We start from the raw sequence: 26,632 nt of genomic DNA on the forward strand, positions 1-26,632 counted from the left end.
AAAAACGAGAGGATGCTTAATAGGGAAATTGCGAAAATGCAATGAGGTCTGTTTTTCAGGTACTATTAGCAATAGGACTACTAAATTTGATTGTAAGGTTTACATATCTGTCTGGTATGGTTCATCTGACCTTGACCTCATTTTCATGGATCATTGATAATGTTAATTAAGTTCATGTGATATTTGTAGTAAACCTTCATATTGCAGAGTTTCAACATATATTCAATCATTAGTAAAGTATTAAGCGAGATATTTCAACGTGTGCACTCTTGTTTGTTTATATCATCGTCGTCCGACTTAAAACCTTTCTGTTGTTGTGTAGAACCTTATTAAAACATCCCCATATATATGTCTCTGGATTATATCATCACAAAACCATATAAACAAATAAACTTGCAACAATTCTGCTACTATTCGCTAGTTTAAAATCCAACTAGAAATGACATAGCAAATATCGTAGTTTTATCTGAAATATACATATATATATATATAGGAAAAATGTAGGCGACGAATACTTATGGCATAACACTGTACATGTATATATCATAATTAGAACAAATTGATTTGGTACAAATTTAACCTGAGACTACTATAACACGTTATAGACTAGTAGTCTCTGATTTAACTAAGTCAAGTTAAAATTTAAAAAAAAAAGTTTTTTGATTGAAATTTAGTCTAAGTTGCATTTGAATCTTTAAAAGATGAAATATGAAAAAATCCTAGGACAGGTGAGAACTTCGTGAGCTATATTAGGTTATATCAACAAACAGATCGAAAATTACGTTTTAAAATGATCTATTTTAAAAAATACATCTTCCCCGGAATATTTGTATTTAGACGGAACTCGACTTGACATTTACTTTTGATGTTTGATTGGAGACCGTAAACACATAATATTATTGTTTCAGAAAATGGGTATTTAAATGCTGATAAGTCCTTTGTCATGAGAGAAAAAAGATTTATAGATCTTTGAATATATTCATCTTTACAATGGGTGATGAAGCGACCCAGAAAGAAGTCCTCAATGGAAGTTATGGGGACCTTCCAGAAATGGAGAACACGGTTGTTCGTGTGTTCTTCAGTTCAACTTTCACTGGTATTTTTGTTTATTATTTATATAAAAAACATACTATAAGTTTAAGTAGAAAAAAAATGAATGACTTTAAACTGATAACCCCTTAACAGAGTAACGTTTCAAATTAACTTTAGCAATTACAAATTCTTGGTTTGATACAGTGCAAAAGGTAGCTGCTAATTAACATAACCCTCCCTTCAGTTGTACGGAACATTGAGATTACATACCTACGGAACATAAATTATTTCTAGATTATCCTGCAGAATGACGAACCTGAAGATGGCTTTAAACATTAATATGTAGGTGTGTCACCGTTCAGGGATAAGGCGCACCTTCTATCTGATAAATTACGTCATAAGGGAGTGCGTAATTGACGATCTTTTCCGGTGAAAGACATGATTAGAGAAATAACTTATTCCGCAAATGCAAAAGGTTGACCTGATATCACAAGTTCCTTTTTAAGAACGATTTTACACAATTGACCCTTAGGCTTTGGTCAACTCCTGTTAATGACGTCATTAAACACTCTTACTGTAATGTAATAGCATAACTTTTTTGCATAAGGATTATGATGCTGGAAATTTACAGGATCTGTAATGCATCGTTATAGTTGGATGTATAGATTTTATTGGTTGTATACAGCTTTTTCTGGTATTTGAATGATTTTTGTCTCGTCTGAGATGAAAGGTTTTTTTGGGATAACTATAGAGGCTGATCCATTGTTGGAGCAAATTATACAAGTGATCCCCCTTTTATACAGTGTTATAAGGGAACATACATTGTAAATGTATAAAACTTCTGATAAAGTTCTCCAGCAATCTACACTTATATTCTGTTTGTAAGGTGGAAAGAATGGCATTCATGCACAAACACCCAGACAGTATGACAGGATCTAAATTTAGGCTGTGTGAGTTATGTATCAAATTATCAATTGAAAAGAGACAAACAAATATCTAATAAAAATAATAATTTTCAATATACACAAGAGATAGAGATACTCAGATAGTTAAACTCACTATCATAAATATCTGGCAGGTTGAAGTAGAATCCTCCCCCTTCCCCCATGATCAGTCCCAAATTTTTTTTACAAGACATCTCTGAGTGACAAGTTGTAATTTTAAACACAGAATGTATAAAGGAACAAATCATTTAAAAAAAAATATATTGTGACTAACTATTATTCACTTTGTATTTCCAGACATGACAGTAGATATTGTGACTAACTATTATTCACTTTGTATTTCCAGACATGACAGTAGATATTGTGACTAACTATAATTCACTTTGTATTTCCAGACATGACAGTAGATATTGTGACTAACTATTATTCTCTTTGTATTTCCAGACATGACAGTAGATATTGTGACTAACTATTATTCTCTTTGTATTTCCAGACATGACAGTAGATATTGTGACTAACTATAATTCACTTTGTATTTCCAGACATGACAGTAGATATTGTGACTAACTATTATTCACTTTGTATTTCCAGACATGACAGTAGATATTGTGACTAACTATTATTCACTTTGTATTTCCAGATATGACAGTAGATATTGTGACTAACTATTTTTCACTTTGTATTTCCAGACATGACAGTAGATATTGTGACTAACTATTATTCTCTTTGTATTTCCAGACATGACAGTAGATATTGTGACTAACTATTATTCACTTTGTATTCCAGACATGACAGTAGATATTGTGCCTAACTATTATTCTTTGTGACTAACTATTATTCACTTTGTATTTCCAGACATGACAGTAGATATTGTGACTAACTATTATTCACTTTGTATTTCCAGACATGACAGTAGATATTGTGACTAACTATCATTCACTTTGTATTTCCAGACATGACAGTAGATATTGTGACTAACTATTATTCACTTTGTATTTCCAGACATGACAGTAGATATTGTGACTAACTATTATTCTCTTTGTATTTCCAGACATGACAGTAGATATTGTGACTAACTATAATTCACTTTGTATTTCCAATCATGACAGTAGATATTGTGACTAACTATTATTCACTTTGTATTTCCAGACATGACAGTAGATATTGTGACTAACTATTATTCACTTTGTATTTCCAGACATGACAGTAGATATTGTGACTAACTATCATTCACTTTGTATTTCCAGACATGACAGTAGATAGGAATTACTTGATGAAGAACAGTGTACCAAGAATACGTCAATACTGCTTGAAGAAAAATTTAGATTTTCAGGTGAATTTTGTCTAAAAAATCCTTACAAAGAGGGGTGGATAGACACTTTTTGGGACATCGAGATTGGGCCTTTATTTTTGTGGGAATTCTTGATTACACTTATTGACTCTGGAATTAATGATTATTTTTGGGATCTAGGAAAGAATGCTTTATTGTTATCTGGTATTAGGGATTCAGCTTTAATTTTTTAAGGAAATTGGGAATTGACAACCCTGCTACCCCCTGACAAACAATGAAATACATCTAGATCTTTTGGTTAAGTTGAACAATAAGTATCATTTGCCATCCAAAACAATATTTTTCAATCATTTTCTTTTATTTATTTTCAAAAGTGCCAATATTTCCCAAAGGTAGCAATAATCACCAAGGAACTGCATGTGTAAAAAAAAAAAAAATAAAGGCCACATGTTTTCTACATGCACTCAACCTGTAGGGATCAACTTTAGGTGAAAAGGTCTGATAATTTCTCCCTTCAGCGTGGTGAGTACTGATATGAAAGTAGTTTTTAGCTCACTTGGCGTCCTGCGTCCGTCATCGTCGTTAACTTTTACAAAAATCTTCTCCTCTGAAACTACTGGGCCAAATTAAATCAAACTTGGCCTCAATCATTATTAGGGTATCTAGTTTAAAAAATATGTCCGATGACCCCGCCTGCCAACCAACATGGCCGACATGGCTGAAAATAGAACATAAGGTAAAATGCAGTTGTTGGCTTATATCTTTGAAACTAAAGCATTTAGAGCAAATCTGACAGGTTAAAATTGTTCATCAGGTTAAGATCTATCTGCCCTGAAATTTTCAAACAAATCAGACAACCTGTTGTTGGGTTGCTGCCCCTGAATTGGTAATTTTAGGGAAATTTTGCAGTTTTTATACGACTGCAAAAAATTTTGCGGTCCTATATTGGTATCACGTCGTCGTCAGCGTTTCCGGAAAATAACTTTAGTATATGTAAATAGAAATCTATGAAATTTAAACACAAGGTTTATAACCACAAAAGGAAGGTTGGGATTGATTTTGGGGGTTATGGTCCTCACAGTTTAGGAATTAGGGGCCAAAAAGGGGCCCAAATAAGCATTTTTCTAGTTTCCAGACAATAACTTGTGGAAAGGTGTATGGATCTCTCTGAAATTAGACCACAAGTTTCTATACCACAAAGGGATGGTTAGGATTGGCTTTGGGTGGTTGTGGCTCAAACAGTTTTGGAATAAGGGGCAAAAAAGGGGAAAACAAGGGTTTCCTGGTTAATGGACAATTACTTTAAAGTACAATGTTATGTTTGGATTACCTCCCTTACATTGCTTTTAAATTATGTATAAAGAAATGTTGTACTGTCTTGAGGTGATTAGCTGTCAATTTATTTTTAGAAGTTACTATAAAAAATGCTGATTAAGGAATATTAATTTTAGCCATGATTATGTATGTCATTTTCTATTTTAAGGCTTGTATGATGTATTTAAATGGGTAATTATGGTTGCAAACTCCATTGGAAATTTGAATTGAGATTATGACCATATCTTGAGGGAAAGATTTTTTTTTTTTGAAAAAAATTGAAAAAGAGGGGGGGGAGTTGAAAAAAAAATTTAGGGGGGGGGGGGGTAAAAAAGAAATTGTGGGGGGACAATTTTTTCTCATTTCAGATTTCAGAAATTAAAAAATGATATTTCTTTAAATATTTTTTTTTTTTGTTTTTTGCAAAAAAAAGGGGGGGGGGGTCAATTCGCAACAGCATAGTGTATTGCACAAAAGCAAAAAATTGAGCATAAATTCAAATCATATAACCAATTCTAAGTTCTTTGACTACAGTTATTCTGTGTCAAATATTTAATTACAATCCAAATTCAGACCTGTATCAAGCGCGAATATTGTGTCCATTTTTGCCCCAACTATTCAGGGTTGGACCTCTGAGGTCGTATTTAGCTGCGGTCGTATCCAGCTGTGCTCGGTGAAGCAATTTATTGGTCATTATCTTAATTATTATTATAGATAGAGATAAACTGTACACAGCAATAATGTTCAGCAAATTACTTTCTACAAATAAGACAATATGACCAAAATTGTCAATTGACCCCTTAAGGAGTTATTGCCCTTTATAGTCAATTTTTAACAATTTTTCTTAAATTTTTGTAATCTTTTACAAAAATCTTCTCCACTTAATCTACAAGGCCAAATAGAATTAAACTTAGCCACAATTTTCAATAGGGTATCTTGATTGAAAAATGTATCGGATGACCCTACCATCTTACCAACATGGCCGCCATGGCTAAAAATAGAACATAGGGGTTTACTATAGAATTCTATGGGAAAATTGTGAAAAAACAATTTTAAATGGTCACAACTTGAAAACTAATTTAAATAATGATAAGGGGTCTTCAGTAACTATTGTAAAACTACAATATTAATGGGATGACCTGCTTTTAATTTTACTACTGGGCCAAATTAAACCAAACTTGGCCTCAATCATTATTAGGGTATCTAATGCTATTTATTATGATTTTAACCTTATTTTACATGATTATCAAAACCACAGTAGATACAGGTGAGCGACACAGGCTCTTGAGAGCCTCTAGTTATTTGTTGTCAGATATTACCAACAGCTAATATCATCTGACCACCAACAAAGATTGCATCCAATACTGAAACTAGAAAAAAAAGTATATGCTTTATATATTACTTTATAGCTTACTTGTGGTATGGGTTTTGGTCATTGTTGAAGGCCAAGCCGTGGCCTATAGTTGCTAACTTCTACATCATTTGGTCTTTTTGGTGGAGAGTTGTCTCATTGGCAATCATACCACATCTTCTTATTTTTATATTGCTGATAGTTAATTGTCTATATTATTTCACAGATAACAGTGTATTTATTGTATTGTAGATCATTGATTATCGCTGGGGAGTAAGAGATGAAGCTTCTATTGACCACAGTACCAATGATATAGTTTTGGAAGAAGTAGAGATCTGTAAGCTAATGTCTAGAGGACCATACTTTGTTGTAAGTTATTTGCTTGGTAATGCAGTCAACCACTTTATCTTTTTTTTTTTAGCCATAGAAAGAGAACTGCAGGTTACTTTTGATGTCTAAGTACATGTACATACTTTTACAATGAAAATATGTTCCATAGGTAACACATCAGTTAAATTTCAATGTTTATTTTTTGTAGTTTCACTGGGGTAAAAAAGTTTTGTTATACACTGTTTCATTCTAAAAATTAGTATTCAGTGAATTATCACTTTAACAACTTAATGACACTACAACAAATACACTCAGTTCCTCTGATACTTGTTTGCAATTAAAATAGAAGTGTTAGTTTAAACAGTTTGCTTTGTTTTAGACTTAATAAAGGGAACATTACTAGTTTTAAAAGTTTGCTTTGTTTTAGACTTTATAAATGACACATTATTAGTTTAGTAAAATTGCTTATTACGGTCATAGCATCAAAGGAATTGTCAAGAATGCAAATGCTGTCTTTTATCTGTATATGATGCATTGGGTTATAATGAATCAGTAAAAGTCCTTCCTATTGTATGTCATGAAAAAAATGTTTTAATTTCAAACTTTCAAATTCTGTTAGATAAAAAAACAACTAACATGATTGTTTATAGAAACTTGCATAGGAAATATATCTTCAGTGCAAAAGAAAGTACAAATCTTTTCTATCCAGATGTTAGGATTTATGATAATTTGCTTTTTCCTGCACTTTACTAATCTGTATATTTTAGTTATTTCTTGGTGACAAGTATGGTTATAGATCAATACCAAGAGAGATTGAAGCCAATGAGTATAAGATTCTGTATCGTACAGCAATGAAGGTGGGCTGCGACACATTTCTGATGAATCAGTGGTACAAACGTGATGACAATGCTGAACCTGCTGTGTTTTATCTTCTACCAATCACCGACGTCCTTCCAAATTATAATAATGATGATCCAAAGAAATCCACAGAGAGAGAAAAGGTTTGTATTGTCATATTTAAGGGATTGAATATTTTTTGTATCAGGTCAACACAAGTATATAAAATATCAATAGAAAAGAAGTTATAGTTTTGTAGAAAAAAAAAAATACCAAAAAAGGAAAGATCATTGATCTTGATCAATACAAAGAGAGATGGGAGCCACTGAGTACCAGATTCTGTATTGACTAAATGGTACAAAAGCAGGTCAATCATTGAATCAGTGTTACAAAATTAGGTCAATCATTGAATCAGTGGTACAAAAGTTGGTCAATCATTGAATCAGTGTTACATCAGTTGGTCAATCATTGAATCAGTGTTACAAAAGTTGGTCAACTATTGAATCAGTGTTACAAAAGTTAGTCAGTCATTGAATCAGTGTTACAAAAGTTGGTCAATCATTGAATCAGTGTTACAAAAGAAGGTCAGTCATTAAATCAGTGTTACAAAAGTTGGTCAATCATTGAATCAGTGTTACAAAAGTTGGTCAATCATTGAATCAGTGTTACAAAAGTTGGTCAATCATTGAATCAGTGTTACAAAAGTAGGTCAATCATTGAATCAGTGTTTCAAAATTTGGTCAATAATTAAATCAGTGTTACAAAAGTTGGTCAATCATTGAATCAGTGTTACAAAAGTAGGTCAATCATTGAATCAGTGGTAAAAAAGAAGGTCAGTCATTGAATCAGTGTTACAAAAGTTGGTCAATCATTGAATCAGTGATACAAAAGTTGGTCAATCATTGAATCAGTGTTACAAAAGTTTGTCAACCAATGAATCAGTGTTACAAAAGAAGGTCAATCAAAGTTAGTCAATCATTGAATCAGTGTTACAAAAGTAGGTCAATCATTGAATCAGTGTTACAAAAGTAGGTAAATCCTTGCTAATTATCTTCTGTCATTCATGATGAAATTGTGAGCACAGGAAAACATTTAAAATTATATTGAAGACTTTTTTCTCTAGAAATATTGCATATTCATCTCTCGTTTGTAGAGACATTGTACTGGACATTGTACTGGGCATTTAGTGGAACTAACAAGTATCCAGGTCAATAAATATTAATAGTGAAGAATGCTACTGTACTGTTTATAAAGGGACATGATAAACACTGAATATGCTTAAACCCAAACTTTCTTGGACAAAAATGTCTTTGTGTTAGGGATAAAAAAAAACTAAAAAATATTTAATAAACCAAAATATTATTTGTACTCATAGGAAATGAAATTAAAAAAATTATGTATTAGATTTATAAATGTAATTGCTTAAACATGTTAAAAGAAACCATATTTATTTTTGAATATTTAAGATTTAAAACATTATTCATATTTTGTAAAATCATTCAGGAAAGAAGGGAATGGGATAACATAATTGAGAAATTGACCCAGTATCTAAGGAAAGCTGCAGATCAGGCGTATGAAGAAAACCGTATATCTAAAGATCAAAGATTGAAGTATTTTTATTCAGGTATGTTGAGGTCATTTCAATGATTGATTTTACGAAAGAAGTTTATACATTTGTTCTTTCTTCCAAGAGTCATTAATTATTGTGGCAATTACTATGTATAAAATAATTCTCTGTTTTTAAAAACAAACTTCGTACATGAAATGTTAGTTATCATATCATGGAAACAAATAATTTTAAGAAAAAAATCAAACATGGTCAGTTTTGAATAGATTTTGTAGCTAGGATCATACAAATAATGTGGATTTTTTTGTTATACATGTATTCTGAAAATTTTCAGTCATTTTATAATCTAAATCTTAGCCTTATTTGGACCAAAATGAGGAGTGTTGTGGTTTTTGTTTGACGTAGCTTATAGTGTTACTCTGATTTTATAAACTTTTGGATAATCTGATTTTAGTGACTGAGGCAGAGGCAACTAAAGGCATTATAGAAAGTGATTCCATCAGAAACAGGGTGCTTGCTTACATCAGAAATTTTGAGGATATAAATGTAGAAGACAAGATTGCAAGTATGTTTGGTATTGTTAATCAATTTTGGTTTTAGTGCTTAATATACATATAAAGCTGATGTTTATCCATAATAGCTTTGAAAGCTAAATTTATGTAACATCTTTGACCCATCTTCAGCATTTAATATGAATATGTTTTCCGGTATATATTATGAGATAAATGTAAATGGGACAACATTATCATGAAATATGTCAAAATATCAAGAGAGAGCGCTTTTATTGCAGTTATTCGTCTTGAAAGTTTCTTATTTAAAGGTTTTCAACCATGAGCTGAAGTTATCACAACTTACATGCATTATGTTTATTTCACTGAGATCTATTGTAGATATCACTGTTGTCAAATTAAAACCATTGTTTGATTCATGCAGTTATTTTGTGTCTCAAGGACAATTTATTTAATCAACACAAAAAAAATGAAATGAAAACAAAATTGTTTGATCATATATTACATATTTATGCTTTAAAAAAAAAAGAAGAAAAAAGATAAAAGTTCTCTCCAAAACTGCTAATTTTTTTCTGGAAAATTGTAAAGAACTCTGTGTACTATCTAAAATTGTTTCCTTTAGTGGCTTAATCCCTTTCTTATTCTGATCCCCATGTGTACACAACTCAAATAAGTTAAGCAAATAAAATTCTGACTGAAAGTGTTGTAAAAAAATTGGGTGGAGCATTCCCCCCCCCCCCCCCCACCCCCCTAAATTTTTAGTTTTCTTCTTAATCAATTTAATATCCTTAAAAAACAAGGATGCCTTTTATTTCAGGTCATTTTGGGCATTTTCTACAAGTATATGAGCCCTCAAAGTTTGACACCCATTAATCTCAATGGAAGTGTTGCAAAACTTTCTTTGAGTAGTACAACTGTACATATTATTTGAATGATTAATTGTTGAAAAAGTGATTATTTTGTGCATTTTTATCTGTTCACATTGATAAATAAAAATGCAAGGCAAGTCAATGCAATATTTATCAGATTATTCTAAAAGAAATGGATTTTTTTTAAGTAAAGGTAAAAAGATCGAAACAAAACATGATTTAAAATTTTAGAACACCTTTATTTCTTTTTTTGTATTGTGTTTATTGGCAAAAGCTACATATATAAATCGTCATAGTAAGTAAGTCCAGAGTACATCAGCAAAATTGAGACAAGTACATATAGTTGATATTTTGAATCATTTGACAAACTTAAAAAAATAATAATAATGGTAAAAAAAAAGAGAAAACTAACCTGGGTAGCATGGATTAGGTAGATATATTTATTACGTAAAAGTTTACTTGTATAGTCATTGTATTAGTTGGAGCCAGGGGTTCCAGCAGGAGTACGCTCTTTGTAATGGTTTATTTTTATAAAATATTATTTTTTCAATAAACAAATTTTCTTTAAGATAATTTTTTAAGGCTACAATATTTACTTGTCCACATTGCATTTTTGTTTTGTATATATATTATTTAGTTAATAATATTATGAGGTTTCTTATGTAGTTTTTTTCTGTTTTTTCTAATATCCCAAATAAGACTATATCTAAATTAAGTGGTAGTTCAATTTGGACTTTTGAATATATCCATTTATTAAGTTCCTCCCAAACATCAAATACTTTTGGACATGTCCAGAATATGTGTTCTATAGTTTCTATCGAGTCCGTACAGAAAGTGCATTTATTGTTTTGTGAGACTTCAATTTTGTAGAGTAATTTATTTGTTCCCAAAATTCTGTGATTAATCCTGTATTGGAGCCACTGTAATTTTGAATTTTTAGTAATGTAAAATGGCAGTCTATATACTTTATTCCAAATAATATTCTGTCTATTTAGGATTACCGACCACTTTTCCTGTGATGTGATATTTGTTATTTTTTCGTTTAAAACATTGTACATGTCTTTTGATCCTTTTGTAGATTTCAGAAATATAGCAATAGTAGTTGGTATAATTGGCCCATAAAGCTTTAAAAGCTGATTACATTTAATATTAAGACTTTTCATATAGGAATTAACTGCTGAGATTACTCCTTGAAATATAAGAAAGTTGGTATCAATATTATATGTTTTTTGAAATTCCGGCCAGTTCATTAAATGCCCATCATTATCAATTAAATCATTTATTAGCCAGACTCCCTTTTCAGTCCATTTTTTATACAGAGGGGTTTGATTACCAATCTTAATTTATTTATTATTCCAAAGATTAGATACGGTAAAATCTAAAATCATATTTGTTCTTAACAGCTACTTTAGTTTGGAGTTCAGTCCAAGCATTAAAAACCTCCTGCCAAAATGGATTTCTTACTTGTGTTCTTGGACCAACATTGAGCAATTCATTTAATTTTATTTTTTCAGAACAAGTTAATAACTTACAATAATTATTAGTCTGTTTAATTATTCTTCTTATCCAAGTTAGTTTTAATCCTTTTATATATTGTTTTAGATTTAACATGTTAAGTCCACCCAGTTCATATATTTGAGCAATTGTTTCTCTTTTAATTTTGTCTGGTTTACCATCCCAAATAAAATAAAATAAATTTTTAATAAATTGATTAAGTAATCCATTGTTAAGATTTGGTAAAGTTAAAAATAAGTGATTGAGTTTTGAAATTATAAGACTTTTAATTATAGTAATTTTTCCAATTGGGGATAAATATTTGTTTGACCAACTTTTCATTGTTCTTTCTATCTCTTTAAGTTTGGGTTCGTAATTTAGTGTTTCCATTTCTTGTAAGTCAACCGAATATTTAATACCCAGGAGCATAAATCTGTTGGAACCCCACTCCAATCCCCACTTTGCACACATTGTATCTTGGCTTTATTTCTTTTTCCCAATCCAAACTACCTTTGTTTTCTCTAAATTCATCTTGAGACCAGACCATTCAGCATATAATTCTAAAACACAAAGAGATGCATCTGAGGATTCTGATGAACCATCTAAAATAAGTGTGGTGTCATCAGCATATTGCGATATCAAAAATTCTGAGTCTTCAATAGTAATACCTTTAATATTTTCGTTTTTCTAAGTAGTATTCCTTAAATTTCAGCACATAACAAAAAGATGTAAGGGGATAAAGGATCCCCTTGCCTGCAACCTCTCTCAATTGTAAAAAAATCTGAAGGAAAATTATTCTGTGTTACTGCTGATTTGGTATTTGTAAAAAAAGTTTTAACCCAGTGTTTTATGGAATTTCCAAAGTTGAAAAAATCAAGAACTTAATCTATGAAAATCCAGGAGATAGAATCAAAACTTTTTCAAAATCAATGAGGAGGAGAATGCCTGGGATATCATTTTCTTCGGTGTAGTGTAGTAAATCATATATATCAGTCTGGTATTTTCACCAATAAATCTACCAGGTATAAATCCTGTCTGATCATTATTAATTAAGATTGATAAAACCGATTTTATCCTTTCTGCAATGCAACTTGATGCTAATTTGTAAATACAATGTAGTATTTAAAAGACTGATCGGACGCCAATTTTTCATGTATTGCTTTGGTTTATCACCTTTTGGTATGCAAGTTATAATACCTTGTTTTTGAGTAACAGACATTTCCCCTTGATTATAACCATATTTAATTGATCTATGTACAAATTTACCTATATCTATCCAAAAAAGTTTTAGGAATTCATTTGTGTATCCATCAGATCCAGGGCTTTTCTCATTTTTCATTCTTTTAATTGCATCAGTCAACTCCATAAATGATATTTCCCCTTCTAAGGACCCTTTCATATTTTCTGATAATTTTGGTATATCTTTATGGGGTAAAGCGTTATTCAAATTAATAGATTTTATTGTCACATTTTTGGAATATAGATTTTTGTAATAATTTTTGGCTTCGTTTAGAATTTGTTTTCGGTTTTCAATTATATTTCCCGATTTATCAATTAATTTAGGAATTGTTTTCTTTACGTAATTTTTTGTCTCTAAATTCATGAAATATTTTGATGGTTTCTCTCCTTCTTCTACCCATTGTGTTTTTGACCTTATATATTGGCCCCTCAATTTATTTTGTCTTAGAATTTTGAGATCTGTTTTCTTTTTTTCAATCTGTTCCAAAATTTCATCTGTTTGGGTTATTTCTTCTAACTTGTTTATATCTTCAGCTAGCAGATATTCTAATTTATTTGTTTCTTTCTTTTTAAATGAAGCATATGATATTGTTTTCCCCCTTATTTCAGTTGATAATGTTTCTAAAAATAATTGATCACTAATTGTGAACTCGATATCACTAGAGTCTACTAAGTTTAGGTTTTCTCTGCTATATACAAGAGAAGCATATTGCTCTTTATTTTTATTTATAACCTTTTTAACAATACGGACACAATCTGGATCATACAGAAGAGAGTTGTTAAATTTCCACAAACCTCTCTTCAAACACCTTTATTTCTATTGTAGAAAGATTTATTGACTTAGTAAAAGACAGCACTGCGATAGACCAAGAGGCTAAAGATTTAAGAGAACGTCTTAAAATAGCAAAAATACAACCTGTCCTTCTTCCAGATGAGACTAAGAAGGACACATTGTATTGGACTCCAAATGGAGTGGACCCTGAGGATCCTGATCATATGGAATACCTCATCAATATGGGGAAGCATTTTGAGGAAAACATGATAAAAATGGTAGATTATACTCTGAAAAAGAAAGTTGGTAACAGGGAAGATGATGAATTGTATGAAGAAGTTCTTCATCATTTACATTTTGGACAGAAAAGATTAGAAAGTTTTTGTGGACGAGAGGAAATTCTGGAGGAAATCAGAGATAGAATGACGACAGTTCACGGTGGTCCAGACGATAGCGAGTTGTCACAGAAGGAGAATGGGAGTTTGGAGTCAGATCAAATCGAGGAAATTGGTAATGATGACACCCTAGAGAATAATATAGAAAATGAACCTCAGATTGACCAAGTTTCTGAAAAACAGGATCCTTACTTTGAAGAAGTGAAGAGCAAAATTGCTCTTTATAAAGAAAGAGGTATGATCTATGCCAATGGTGACATGGACCGGGATGTTGATGCCGACCCAGAAAAGAACATGAAACTAGAAATGATAAAGAAATGTGAGCTGAAAGAGTACTCACACCCTGTCATTTTACATGGAGAATCTGGTTCCGGGAAAACATCTATCATGGCAAAAGTTGCTAAGATGTCAAAACAATGGTTTCCAGGGAGTTCTGTGATTGTCAGATTTCTTGGGACCTCCGCCAATTCCTCATCATTAAAAGATGTCCTATGTAGTGTTCTTAGACAAATACTCAAAATAATAAACAAGACCTTACCATCATTTGTTGACCTTGGAGGAGATTTTCTATACCTTACTCAACTCTTTGAATCAATGCTCAACAACTATGACACCTCACAAACATTAGTAATTGTTCTAGACTCAGTTGACCAGCTGAGAAACCATGACCGTGCTCATCTAATGAATTGGCTCCCACTAAAGCTTCCAACAAACATTCATTTAATAGTATCCATGTTGCCAGAAACTAATGGATGTTTACAAAACATTCGTAATAGATTAATAATAGAGCAGCAGTTTATAGAAGTACCTGTACTTTCAATGAATACTTCAGATGAGGTGATAACGAAAATTTGTCAGCTCAAGAATCGAAGACTGACAAAACCTCAACGTCGACAGTTGATGGAATTTTTTGTAAAGTGTGCTAGACCACTATATGTGAAGCTCCTGGTAGACCGAGCTATACTTTGGAGGTCATCAACTGATGTGAAGGATTTTAAAGTTGGACCAAATGTTCAGGCAGCCATTGACATGTTCTTTGATTATCTGGAAAAGAAAAATGGTATAGAAGTTGTAGAAAAAACTTTTGGTAAGTCTATTTGACAGAAGTAAAAGATTTAGTGAGGTGTACCTTTGTCTTTAGATTTGTTTACAGATTTGTTTACAGATACAAGCACTAAGGATCCAAAGTCACTCTCACCGAAATGGTGACAGGTCAAAGTCATGAGATGTTAATTCAATTTATTTTTCTATCTTCATTAGTGGACCCTCTTATTACTTATCTCCCCTTTCCTGTCTTGTCTCCTTGTATGGTTTACAACACATAATATAAATCTTATTTTATGAGGTACGCTGCAGTAATTGGTTATTTACAATAAGTATTTGTACTCTAACTTTATGTTTACATTTTATGTCTTTTGGTTTTTTTGTGTTGTTTGGTTGTAGCCTCATTGACATGATTGATATACATTGCATACCCCAGAATGGCCCAGATGTTTATTTCTGTTTAGTAATATTTAAAAATAACTGAGAGAGCATGCATCAATTGCACATACAAGAACTACATTTAATTTGTTTTTATTTATGAATAAGCAATAATTGTTTTTGATAATTTTATTTGGTAAAATATTTATTTTAGGCTTTCTGAGTGCATCACGAGAGGGTTTGAGTCACACAGAACTGGAAGATTTATTGTCATTGGATGATGAAACCCTACAGGACACATACCTTTACCACTTACCACCAGACCCAGACAATATCAGGATACCTCCTTCTGTTATATCTTTACTGATGAAAGATACTAAAGATTACATGGCATTTCAAAAATCTGGAGGGAAGAAAGTAGTTGGATGGTACCATAGGCAGTTCATTGAGGTTAAACATAGAGATATTTGTATAATATCTTAATAATCGTGATAATAATAAACTTATTAGAAAGAACATGGTTCTAAAATTCTGAACAAGTTTGAAGAGATCATTTCTTTTTTTTGGACTTTTCCTTGCTTCTTATTTCTCAGATAATACAGTAGACTTATTGACATTGCATTGCATACTTTCTTTATTTTATATCAATTGTGAGATTGCAAGGAATCATGGTAATTACTTATGATAAATATTGATGAATAGATCTGATCTTATAGAAAATCTTCAATAAAATAAAATATTTTTTTATCTAAAGTTGCATAGATTTGTATATCTTCATGATCTCCAACACTGCCCAATATTTCAAATATTTCACATGAGTAAAGTGAGTTATCTTCTTGGTGTTTCAACAACTAAAATGTACGGCTATAAATCTAAAAAAAAAAACAATATGAAAAATGGGGGAAACTTTTCACATATTATTTTATGGAACAAATCAATAATGTGTTGACATTACAAAAATTCTTTTCATATGAAATTTGTAAGGTTAGTCAAGTCCTACCTTACACTTCCTGAACATTTGTCAAAATTCAAAATAGGTTGAATAGATTTTGTGCTGTTCATTAAAGTTATTACAAAAAATTATGAGTCTGTTTGGAATTTAAAATCAGGTAAGTTATCCGCTGCTAATTTAGTAATCTAAAAATAACCTGAAATATTAAAATCATCAATAGATATCTAAGTAATAAGTTGTGTTGTTTTATAGGTTGCCAGGAGACGTTACTTGACAGGTAAAGAAGGGAAAAATATGTGTCAGTTATTAGTGGACTACTTCAGAGGAACATGGTACAACAAACCTAAGCCATTAGAATTGTACAAAAAGAAAAAAGCTTCCTACCCAGAGTCAAAGAGAGGGGTACCTGATCAACCAATCTATTTTAATAGTGAATGCTGCAATGTTAGAAAGTTGATTGAATTACCTTACCAAATGATTAAATGTCATTTATTTAAAGATTTCCACGATGAGATAGCATGTAACTTTGAATGGCTGTATGCCAAATGTAAATTTGTATCATTATCAAGTGTTATAGAAGATTTGAAGATGGCCCTGACTGAGATGGATGCCGCTGGTAATATTGATGATGTTGAATCCTACAATGATATAAAGATTGTTAAGCAGATGTTGTCATTAGGCAGTGATAGTATCAGAAAAGACAGCTCCAATTTGGCATTACAGGTACTTTACAAAAATATTGCTTTCTCTCTGTTGTCATCCATTTACCTATATAAAAATAAGATGTGGTATGATTGCCAATGAGACAATTCTCCACCAGAGACCAAATGACATAGAAGTTAACAACTATAGGTCACTGTACGGCCTTCAACAATTAGAAAAAACAATACCGTATAGGCTATAAAAGGCTCCAAAATCACAATTGTAAAACAATTCAAATGAGAAAACTAAAGGCCTGATTCATGTACAAAACACATTAAGGCATAAACTAGAATGTATTAGGACATACACTAGAACACATAATGGCATATGCTATAACACATAATGGCATACACTAGAAAAAATTAGGAAATACACTAGAACACATTAGTGTATTCACTAGAAAACATTAAGGGATTCACTAGAACACATTAAGGTATTCACTAGAACACATTAGGGCATACCCTAGAACATATAAGGGCATACAATTTAACACATAAGGGCATACCCAAACTATTTTGCAAAGAATTTCCAACTCAGGGGCTGTCTTGAACTTTCAGTGAGGTGAGAGTTTTTTTCTGTTTCTCTGTGTTGAAGGCCTCACTGGGAATTTGAGATGAAAAACAGCAATAAAAGTGCTGTTTTCTTTGCCTTTTATGTGTCTTTTTTTTTGCTGTGCATTTACTGATTTTGTGTCATGGTTGGATACCCCATATCCTTTGTTTTTCTATTATACACTAGAAAAAATTTAGGACATATACCAGAACACAGAGCATACACTAGAATATAGTGCATGCTTTAGAATACAATAGGACATTATCTAGAACACATTAAGGCATACACTAGAACACATTAGGGCATACACTTAAACACAATAGGGCATACACTAGAACACAATACACTATAACACATAAGTGCATTCACCTTAACACAATAGAGCATACACTAGAACACAATACACTATAACACATAAGTGCATTCACCTTAACACAATCGAGGATACACTAGAACACACTAGGGCATACTAGAACAGATTAGGGCATTCACTATAACACATTATGGCATACACTAGAACACATAAGGACATACAATAGAACACATTAGGATATACACTAGAAATCATTAGGACATACAAGAGAACACATTAAGACATACAAAAGAACACATTAGGACATACAATAGAACATATAAGGGTATACAAGTTACATGAATTAATTGGACGCCCTTGTATTTTATGTAAACAAGAGATTTCGATATAAATATTTATTTATTTGAATAGATTTTAGGTCAGCTGGGTCTTGGCAATACTGGTAGTGAGTTCATGAAGAAACTTGTGACAGAAACTAAGGAATGGTCAGAGACGTGTGATATATCTCTGTTACTGCCATTATCCAAGTGTCTTCCTCCTCCTGATGGCTATATCAAAACTATGATTGATGCCCAAGTATGGCATACTGGAGGTAATGTTATAAGTGACAACAAGTTTTTCTTGCCTATGATGGAAGGTGAGGAAAAGTAATCTTTTATTGTCATCAGCATTAAGGTTCTTGTATATAGACTGAGTGTTTTAAATTGAAATATTCTGTCAAACATGGACAGAGGTTTCTCTTTGGTCGTAGGGTTACATTCTAAGAGCAATTTTTTCTCTCTCATATTATAATAAATGTTTTTTTGCAGTTTAATTATGAAATACTACATATAAAACTTTATTGACATTGCTATAGATAATCCTATATTTAAAAATCTTTCTGATACTGAAAAACTAGTAGTTCTGCTAAATCTTTCAAATATAAACCAAATGAAAAAAAACAGGCTCATTTATAAAGCAGTCTAGAGCTGAGGACAGGGGACTCTTAGTTAATTTTGCTTGTATATATATGGAAAAAAAATTACACAATGTCATTGTATTGTTGTTATTTTCTACAATGAGAGAATATGCATTTACTTACAATTTTATATAATGCAGGTGGATATGGTAGAGATTTCAGTCGAGTGATGCATCTACAGGAACACAACAATATTCTGATAGTATTAGAGGCTGTAAAAGACCATACTAATGATTATCTCTCCGTCTTTGATATGAACGACAATGGATCAGCTGCATTCTCAGAGAAATTAGATGTCAAAGGAACATCATCTGTTTACTGCCCTGTGATGAATGATAAGTAAGATTAGAACACATCTATCCTTGATTTTCAAATATATATAATATGATTCATGTAGGACTAATCTGTATTTGTGCCATATGAAGACAGCTATTAGATGTTTAGGTTCTTTGTACTTTAACATGATAAACCTGATTTACACCTTTATTTTAGGTTCCTTATACTTGGTCATGATAAACCTGATTACCTTTATTTTAGGTTCCTTGTACTTGGTCATGATAAATCTGAGAACTCTTTTGGAGGAGGAGGAGCAAGAAGCCATGATCAGTTAGTGAATAGCGAGACTTTCGCTGTGGTCAACATTCCAAATAGATCAGAATGTGTAGCTGTGTCAGATAAATATATTGTTTATTCAAGCTGTAAGTGGTACTTTTAATGTCCAGTAAATTGTATGAGTAAAAAAGAGTTTTGGGTCAGATGTTGAGAAAGCAACCCATTAAGTGAAAAATGTCTTAGAGAGCATTTTAATCTTTATTTTCATATAAATAACTTAAACCTAAGGATTGATCGAACTTTCAAATTTTGAGTTTGTCTTGAACCATTGGTTTTAATCCCAAGCTTTAATATTCTTTTATTACTGGTAAAGTACAATTATTGATAAATTATGATTTATTTTACACAAATCAATAGAAACTATTCATGTTGTGTGGTATTTGTCTATAATTCTAAATTACCACAAAATTTATAGTCTTCCAATAAAAGTTTTTTTTTCTATTTTTATTTAAATAAAACAACCTATCTTTAGTTAATTAGGATTATCATTGTATACATACTCACACATTCTGTCATCAAAATAAATATTTTTCATTAGATTTGAGAGAAAAAATATGTTCAATAATTTTAGTACTCATGGTAAAGAGTTGATTTTCTCAATATGCTTAATTTTTGTTTGAATCTATTTCTTTAAATATGTAATTTATAAGATATACATATAATTTATTAAATATATCTCCTATCATTTTTCCAGTAACCCAGATAAATGTTTGTACCATTGGACAAAACATGACAGCAATGTCAGTGACCAAGTCTGTTCAGTTGGAGTTTAAGCCAGATTACCTAGTAATCTCCCCTGATCATCAATATCTTGTTGTTTTCTCTGAAAAATCTATGTTGGTGTTGAAAATGGAGACTTTAGAAACACTGCAAACTTCAGCAATAGAAGGTTTTTCCTTTGGATCAAGCAAACCTCCATATCATGCATTAGTTCATATTTTGACCACCAATAAAATGTTGTACAGAGGATTGGGATATAAAGAGGGAAAATTCATAAACATGTTGGATCTGGCTACAGCAGAAAAGGACTATTCTGTACAGCACTGGGAACATTACTCACCAGATATTGTATCGATTCATCCATCAGAGAAATACTTTGCTGTTGGCCTTGGAAGTACTGGGGTCACAAATGGGGACAATGATAAGAGATGGTATATACACAAGATAGCAGACGGACAACAAGTGTCAGAATGTACAAAAGAATTCTGTGGTCGCTATGGTGTCACATGCTTGAAACTATTTGGCACAGATCATATCTTTGCTATCACTGCCTTAGAATATACAACAATCAATGAGATTTATATATTTTATGCTGGTACCTTAGACAATCCATTATCAGAAGTGGTTCCCTGTCAGTCTTTGAAGGGTCACAGTATGGAAATCATGCAGTTGATTCTAAGTAAAGATGAAAATATGTTGTATTCAGCTTCACAAGATTGTACCATCAGAGTATGGGATGTTAGCAGAGTTGTTAATGAGTTCTGTGATACTTATTTAAAGACTGGTAACCAGCTGGATGCAGCAACTGCTACCGAAGACTTCAGGAAAGATATGAAAACTTACTCAACAACAGCTGTTAAAATTAGCAGGTAAATAATACAGTTTATTATACTTCAATGCCAGACTTTGATTGGCTAATACGAGGGAGATAATTTACTCTATCCCATGGCTTTTTTGTCACATTCTCATGAAGACCAATAAAAATAGATATTTCAACGGACAATGAATTGACTTTACATCAATATATTAAAGATAATACTAAAGTTCTACATCTAGGCTTCAGATTTTTTTCATAGACTGTCAAAAAAAAAATATTTTGCTTCACTTATGATATTTTTCTATTAACTATAATGTTGTAATGTATGTGATGTCTTAGTGAAGTACTTTCAATTCAGAATTTAACTGTAAAAGAAATAATGATAGAACATTCAGTATAATAAATTAAATAACACATAGCTGGAAGGGTGATAGAGCAGATTGGTACCCCTCGAAAAAACATTGTCAACCTTGGCTTTGCCTCAGTTGACAATCTTTTCTCGGGATAACAATCTGCTCTATCACTCTCTCAGCTATGTGTTATTTTTATAATATGTACTTTTCGTGAAAATTTGAAGAATTAGTAAAGATTTTGCCAATAAAGTATTTAAACTAAGTCAATTTAAGTTTCTTTCTATTTATATATTGTTGTTATAAACACATTTTAGATGAATGCAAAGAATAGGAATAATGCATAAACATAGAAGACAAGCCACATCAAAAAAGAAAGTTCAGATTTAGAATACATGTATAATAACAAATATTTCAATTATAATTTGCTATTAGACAGTTTTACAAAGGTACCACATTGTCACTATTTTCTTTCGTATTGACAGTAAGTCATTTTGGTAATAATCACAATTGGTTATCTCTAAGAATATGATCTCATAAACTGTTATACTTTGAACAGAGAACCAGTCGAAGCTAGGTAGAGGGAGATATCTGACTAATTTAGCTATCGACACATTATTTGCAAAGAAAAATTTGTGTTGGGGAACTGGAATATAAGATCTGAGTGATTCTAATTTTAGAGATAACAGACTTTTGCATTTACAACTAATTTCTTTTTTGTAGTGACAATAGATCAGTTTTGGTAGGACGGTCAGATGGTCAGTTCATAGTAAAGGACCTTAATGATGGGAAAACTGTGTATGAACAGAATTATGAAATAATGATCACTCACCTGCTCATGTCAAAAAGTGGAGAAGAAATTATTATAATTACAAAAATGGATGATATCATTATACTTGATTCTCAGTCATGTAAGTGTTATAAATGATTGTAAGGTTTACATGTCCAACTAATAGGAATAAAAATAAGAAGATGTGGTATGATTGCCAATGAGACAACTCTCCACCAGAGCAGGTTCATCAGATCATGACCCAATTTTTATAGTTCATTGTAAAATTTATGGTGTATTTAAATTGCAGAAGATGTAAACAGTATTTAGAGGCAGATTGACAGAATTACAATTGAAAAGTGTTTCTACACTGATATTACTGATTACTTTTGGATTGAAATATCATTTACATAGAAAATAGCCTATACATTGTAGCCATCAAAGTTCAAAGTTTAGTCTTGAAATTGAAATATCCAGTAAAATAATAACTTACCGCTAACATCAAGTTTGTATATTTACTGACCAATCAAATTAAAAAGATGTTTGTGTCATTAGGCCCATAAGGCTTACTGTGGTTTCACTATTATTCATTGGATACCAATTTTCGTGGATTTCTTTTGTCAAGGTGAACCACAAATTAAAATGTTAAACGAAGTACAAATATTCTATAAGATTTATAAATGAGACTTTGGCTATATCACGAAATCAAATATCTACAAAAATACAATTTTTCATCAATCCATGAAAACTAGTACCCACAAAAATAAATGAATCCACAGTATTTGTCAACATCTACCTTATAGATTGAACAGAAATCTTTGAAACGGATGACTGCCAATTATGTAAAATGTATCCATATTTATTTTTGGCAATTAAATCTCTGTTATTTTATTTAGATGAATTGAAACACAAACTGTCAAGTAAAATGGCTGTGAACTGTGCAGCAGAAGCTAACAGCATTTTAGTTGTTGGAAAAGGTGGAATGGAGGCTAAAGGGAAAGCATTTAACATCAAAAATGGTAAGTCGTTGATTAAAAAAAAGGAGGAATGGAGGCTAAAGGGAAAGCATTTAACATCAAAAATGGTAAGCCATTGATTAAAAAAAAGGGGGAATGGAGGTTAAATGGAAAGATTTAACATCAAAAATGGTAAGTCATTGATTAAAAAAAGGGGGAATGGAGGTTAAATGGATAGCATTTAACACCAAAAATGGTAAGCCATTGATTAAAAAAAAGGGGGAATGGAGGTTAAATGGAAAGATTTAACATCAAAAATGGTAGGTCATTGATTAAAAAAAAAGGGGAATGGAGGTTAAATAGAAAGCATTTAACATCAAAAATGGTAAGCCATTGATTAAAAAAAAGGGGGCATGGAGGTTAAATGGAAAGCATTTAACATAAAAAATGGTAAGTCATTATTAAGTTAAGGCTTGAAAAATGGGTCATAGAGTCTAAAAGGAAAGCATTTAATATTAAAAATTGTAAGTGATTAATTTAAAAAAATACTTCATTCTCGTACAGCTGATGCATTGAGACCAAAATTAGAAGTTCAAGTCTGTTTTTCAAGATTCAGACTTGTTATATAGGATGACAGTGTTAAATAACATTTTATTTACTATGATTATATTCGTTTTTTTCTTTAGGTTGTACAATGGTATGTTGTTGATTTGCTAACAAAGCAGTTAAGGATTTGTATTTTGTGGATTTTCCATGGTTTGTAATTTCCTTTACAAATGAAGTCCAGTAAAATTAGTATTGATTATGAATCTACAGTTGTTTTATTATACTGACATTTCAATTTTTTCAAGGTACTATGGTAAAAGAGTTTGAACTTCTGTACTCACTGAGTCAGGTGGCCATCAACTCCTCAGGTACTAAGGTAGGTAACTGTGACTAAAAGCAGGCTACATAAGTTATGGATATCTTATTTTGAGTAGGAGCACAACAACTAGATCAATGTCTCATTAAAACATTACCAAATATTATAAAACTGCAATCATAAAGGTTTATTTCCCATTGGCACAGTGGTTTAATACCATAAAAATATCTAAAAAAAATTTGAGACAGAGAAAAGACATTTATGAAATTCTCCATAAATTACAGTTAATGATCCAATGAATCAAAATGTTTCTATTACTAATATTAATAATACTATTGAAATAAACAAAGAACAAAGAATTGTGACATATAAGGAACTTTATTAAATGTTGAGTAAAAAAATGTTTTAACCTGTTGATGTTTTTGATTTAGTTTCTCCAACATTCTTTGCTTCTATTCTTTCACATTTGATTACACTGCCCTGTACTAGTTGCCCATGTTGACTAACATCCGTCAGAACTTGTTTAAGCATTCACTTTATTTGGTTATACTGCCCTGTACTAGTTGCCCATGTTGACTAACATCCGTCAGAACTTAGTTAAGCATTCACTTTATTGGATTACACTGCCCTGTACTAGCTATAGTCGCCCATTTTGACTAACATCCGTCAGAACTTAGTTAAGCATTCACTTTATTTGATTACGCTGCCCTGTACTAGTTGCCCATGTTGACTAACATCCGTCAGAACTTAGTTAAGCATTCACTTTATTTGATTATGCTGCCCTGTACTAGTTGCCCATGTTGACTAACATCCGTCAGAACTTAGTTAAGCATTCACTTTATTTGATTACGCTGCCCTGTACTAGTTGCCCATGTTGACTAACATCTATCAGAACTTAGTTAAGCATTCACTTTATTTGATTACGCTGCCCTGTACTAGTTGCCCATGTTGACTAACATTCATCAGAACTTGTTTAAGCATTCACTTTATTTGATTACACTCCCCTGTACTAGCTATAGTCGCCCATTTTGACTAACATCCGTCAGAACTTGGTTAAGCATTCACTTTATTTGATTACACTACCCTGTACTAGTTGCCCATGTTGACTAACATTCGTCAGAACTTGGTTAAGCATAAATTAGTTAAGCATTCACTTTATTTGATTACATTGCCCTGTACTAGCTATAGTCGCCCATGTTGACTAACATTCGTCAGAACTTGGTTAAGCATAAATTAGTTAAGCATTCACTTTATTTGATTACATTGCCCTGTACTAGCTATAGTCGCCCATGTTGACTAACATCCGTCAGAACTTAGTTAAGCATTCACTTTATTTGATTACAACGCCCTGTACTAGTTGCCCATGTTGACTAACATCTATCAGAACTTAGTTAAGCATTCACTTTATTTGATTACACTGCCCTGTACTATAGTTGTCCATGTTGACTAACATCTATCAGAACTTAGTTAAGCATTCACTTTATTTGATTACACTGCCCTGTACTAGTTGCCCATGTTGACTAACATCCGTCAGAACTTAGTTAAGCATTTACTTTATTTGATTATAATTCTTATATTGGAACTCTTAATTAATCTTTCAGATAGTGAGTACAATGTTTGATTTCCCCTTGATTGTACCTTTGATTACTGAAGATGAGACCGATTCTGCAGTTGACATGGAGAATATGATGCAGAACAATGACACAATGATGAGTGGTAGCTCCGCTGTAGACATCAGCCCTGATGACCAGTATGCCTTCTCTGCATCAACTGATGGAGGAATTAGAGTGGTCAAAATGTCTGGACAGTATTCCATGAGATTCGATCAGAAGTCATCTGCTGTCGCAGCTTCATTTTCACCTGATAGTAAATGCATTGTTTCGTGTGGGTTCAAAACAATATATGTCTGGTCTTTAGCAGATGGGACATTGAGTTACAAATTAAAAAAACATGATGATTTTGTTATCAGTTTGAAGTTTGATCTGACAGGTAAGTATCTTTTGACATCTTCAAGAGACAAGAAATTAGTCATGTGGGACTTTAGACGGGGAATCTCATTGGCTACTTTTGTGGCTCATTGTCAATTGCCATTGGTTGATCTGTCATCTGATGCTAAACATCTTGTGTTTGTTCCAGAAGATATTGCTGACATTGCTATTTTACGTTTGAATAAATTGTTAACAAGCATCGTTGATGGCACACATAAATTACAAATTACACCTGCATTACTAGGTGCTCAGGCCATGGCTCTGTCATTCTCAAGCCAGAAAATGAAACGAAGGGAGACTACTGGCATAGGTTGTCAAATTATGTGATCTCATTGTAAAGTCCACTTGTATGTGGCGATTGAACAATTATATCCTCTGAAGAATTTATATTTATTGTTTACTAACCTAAAAACCTCACCTATTGTTATAGACAACTGTTTTTTCTAAAACATTGTGTAATAGAACATGATTTGAATGACAAGTAAGTGCTCCTGCAGGTCCAAAACAAACTGTTATGAGATTTATTACAATTACACAAAATTATTATATGTAATTGTTAATGAAAAAATAAAACAAAGTTAGAGTGGGTAGAGCAGAGAGCAGTTCTTATCATTTTGGTTTTAAAATGTCGTTACATAATTTGATAGGTCTTGCTTTTAAATGGGAGGCCTTTGAAACTTTATCTTGAGTGTCTACTGTGGATTCGTTATTGTTT

The 26,632-nt window shown here is 31.8% G+C and overlaps 1 protein-coding gene across 1 annotated transcript; it reads left to right on the forward strand.

Annotated features, from left to right (window-relative positions):
• Positions 1-873: 873 nt before the first annotated feature.
• Positions 874-26,632, forward strand: LOC127736152 (uncharacterized). The gene is made up of 17 exons (XM_052246709.1): positions 874-1,096; positions 3,224-3,309; positions 6,185-6,301; positions 7,030-7,263; positions 8,603-8,723; positions 9,121-9,231; positions 13,604-15,031; positions 15,581-15,816; positions 16,571-17,041; positions 18,297-18,477; positions 18,984-19,182; positions 19,381-19,541; positions 20,150-21,044; positions 22,066-22,253; positions 23,008-23,130; positions 23,919-23,989; positions 25,531-26,632. The coding sequence occupies exons 1-17, from the start codon at positions 991-993 to the stop codon at positions 26,242-26,244; spliced, it is 5,442 nt and encodes a 1,813-aa protein (XP_052102669.1). The 5' UTR covers positions 874-990; the 3' UTR covers positions 26,245-26,632.

Source organism: Mytilus californianus, unplaced genomic scaffold (genome assembly GCF_021869535.1).
Source record: "Mytilus californianus isolate M0D057914Y unplaced genomic scaffold, xbMytCali1.0.p SCAF_3, whole genome shotgun sequence".
NCBI lineage: Eukaryota > Metazoa > Mollusca > Bivalvia > Mytilida > Mytilidae > Mytilus > Mytilus californianus.

Coding starts and splice junctions, on each gene's coding strand:
- LOC127736152 (XM_052246709.1), top strand. CDS start 991: ATGGGTGATGAAGCGACCCAGAAAGAAGTCCTCAATGGAAGTTATGGG. Junction 21,045..22,065: donor ACAGCTGTTAAAATTAGCAG/GTAAATAATACA, acceptor TCTTTTTTGTAG/TGACAATAGATCAGTTTTGG. Junction 23,131..23,918: donor AGCATTTAACATCAAAAATG/GTAAGTCGTTGA, acceptor AATTTTTTCAAG/GTACTATGGTAAAAGAGTTT.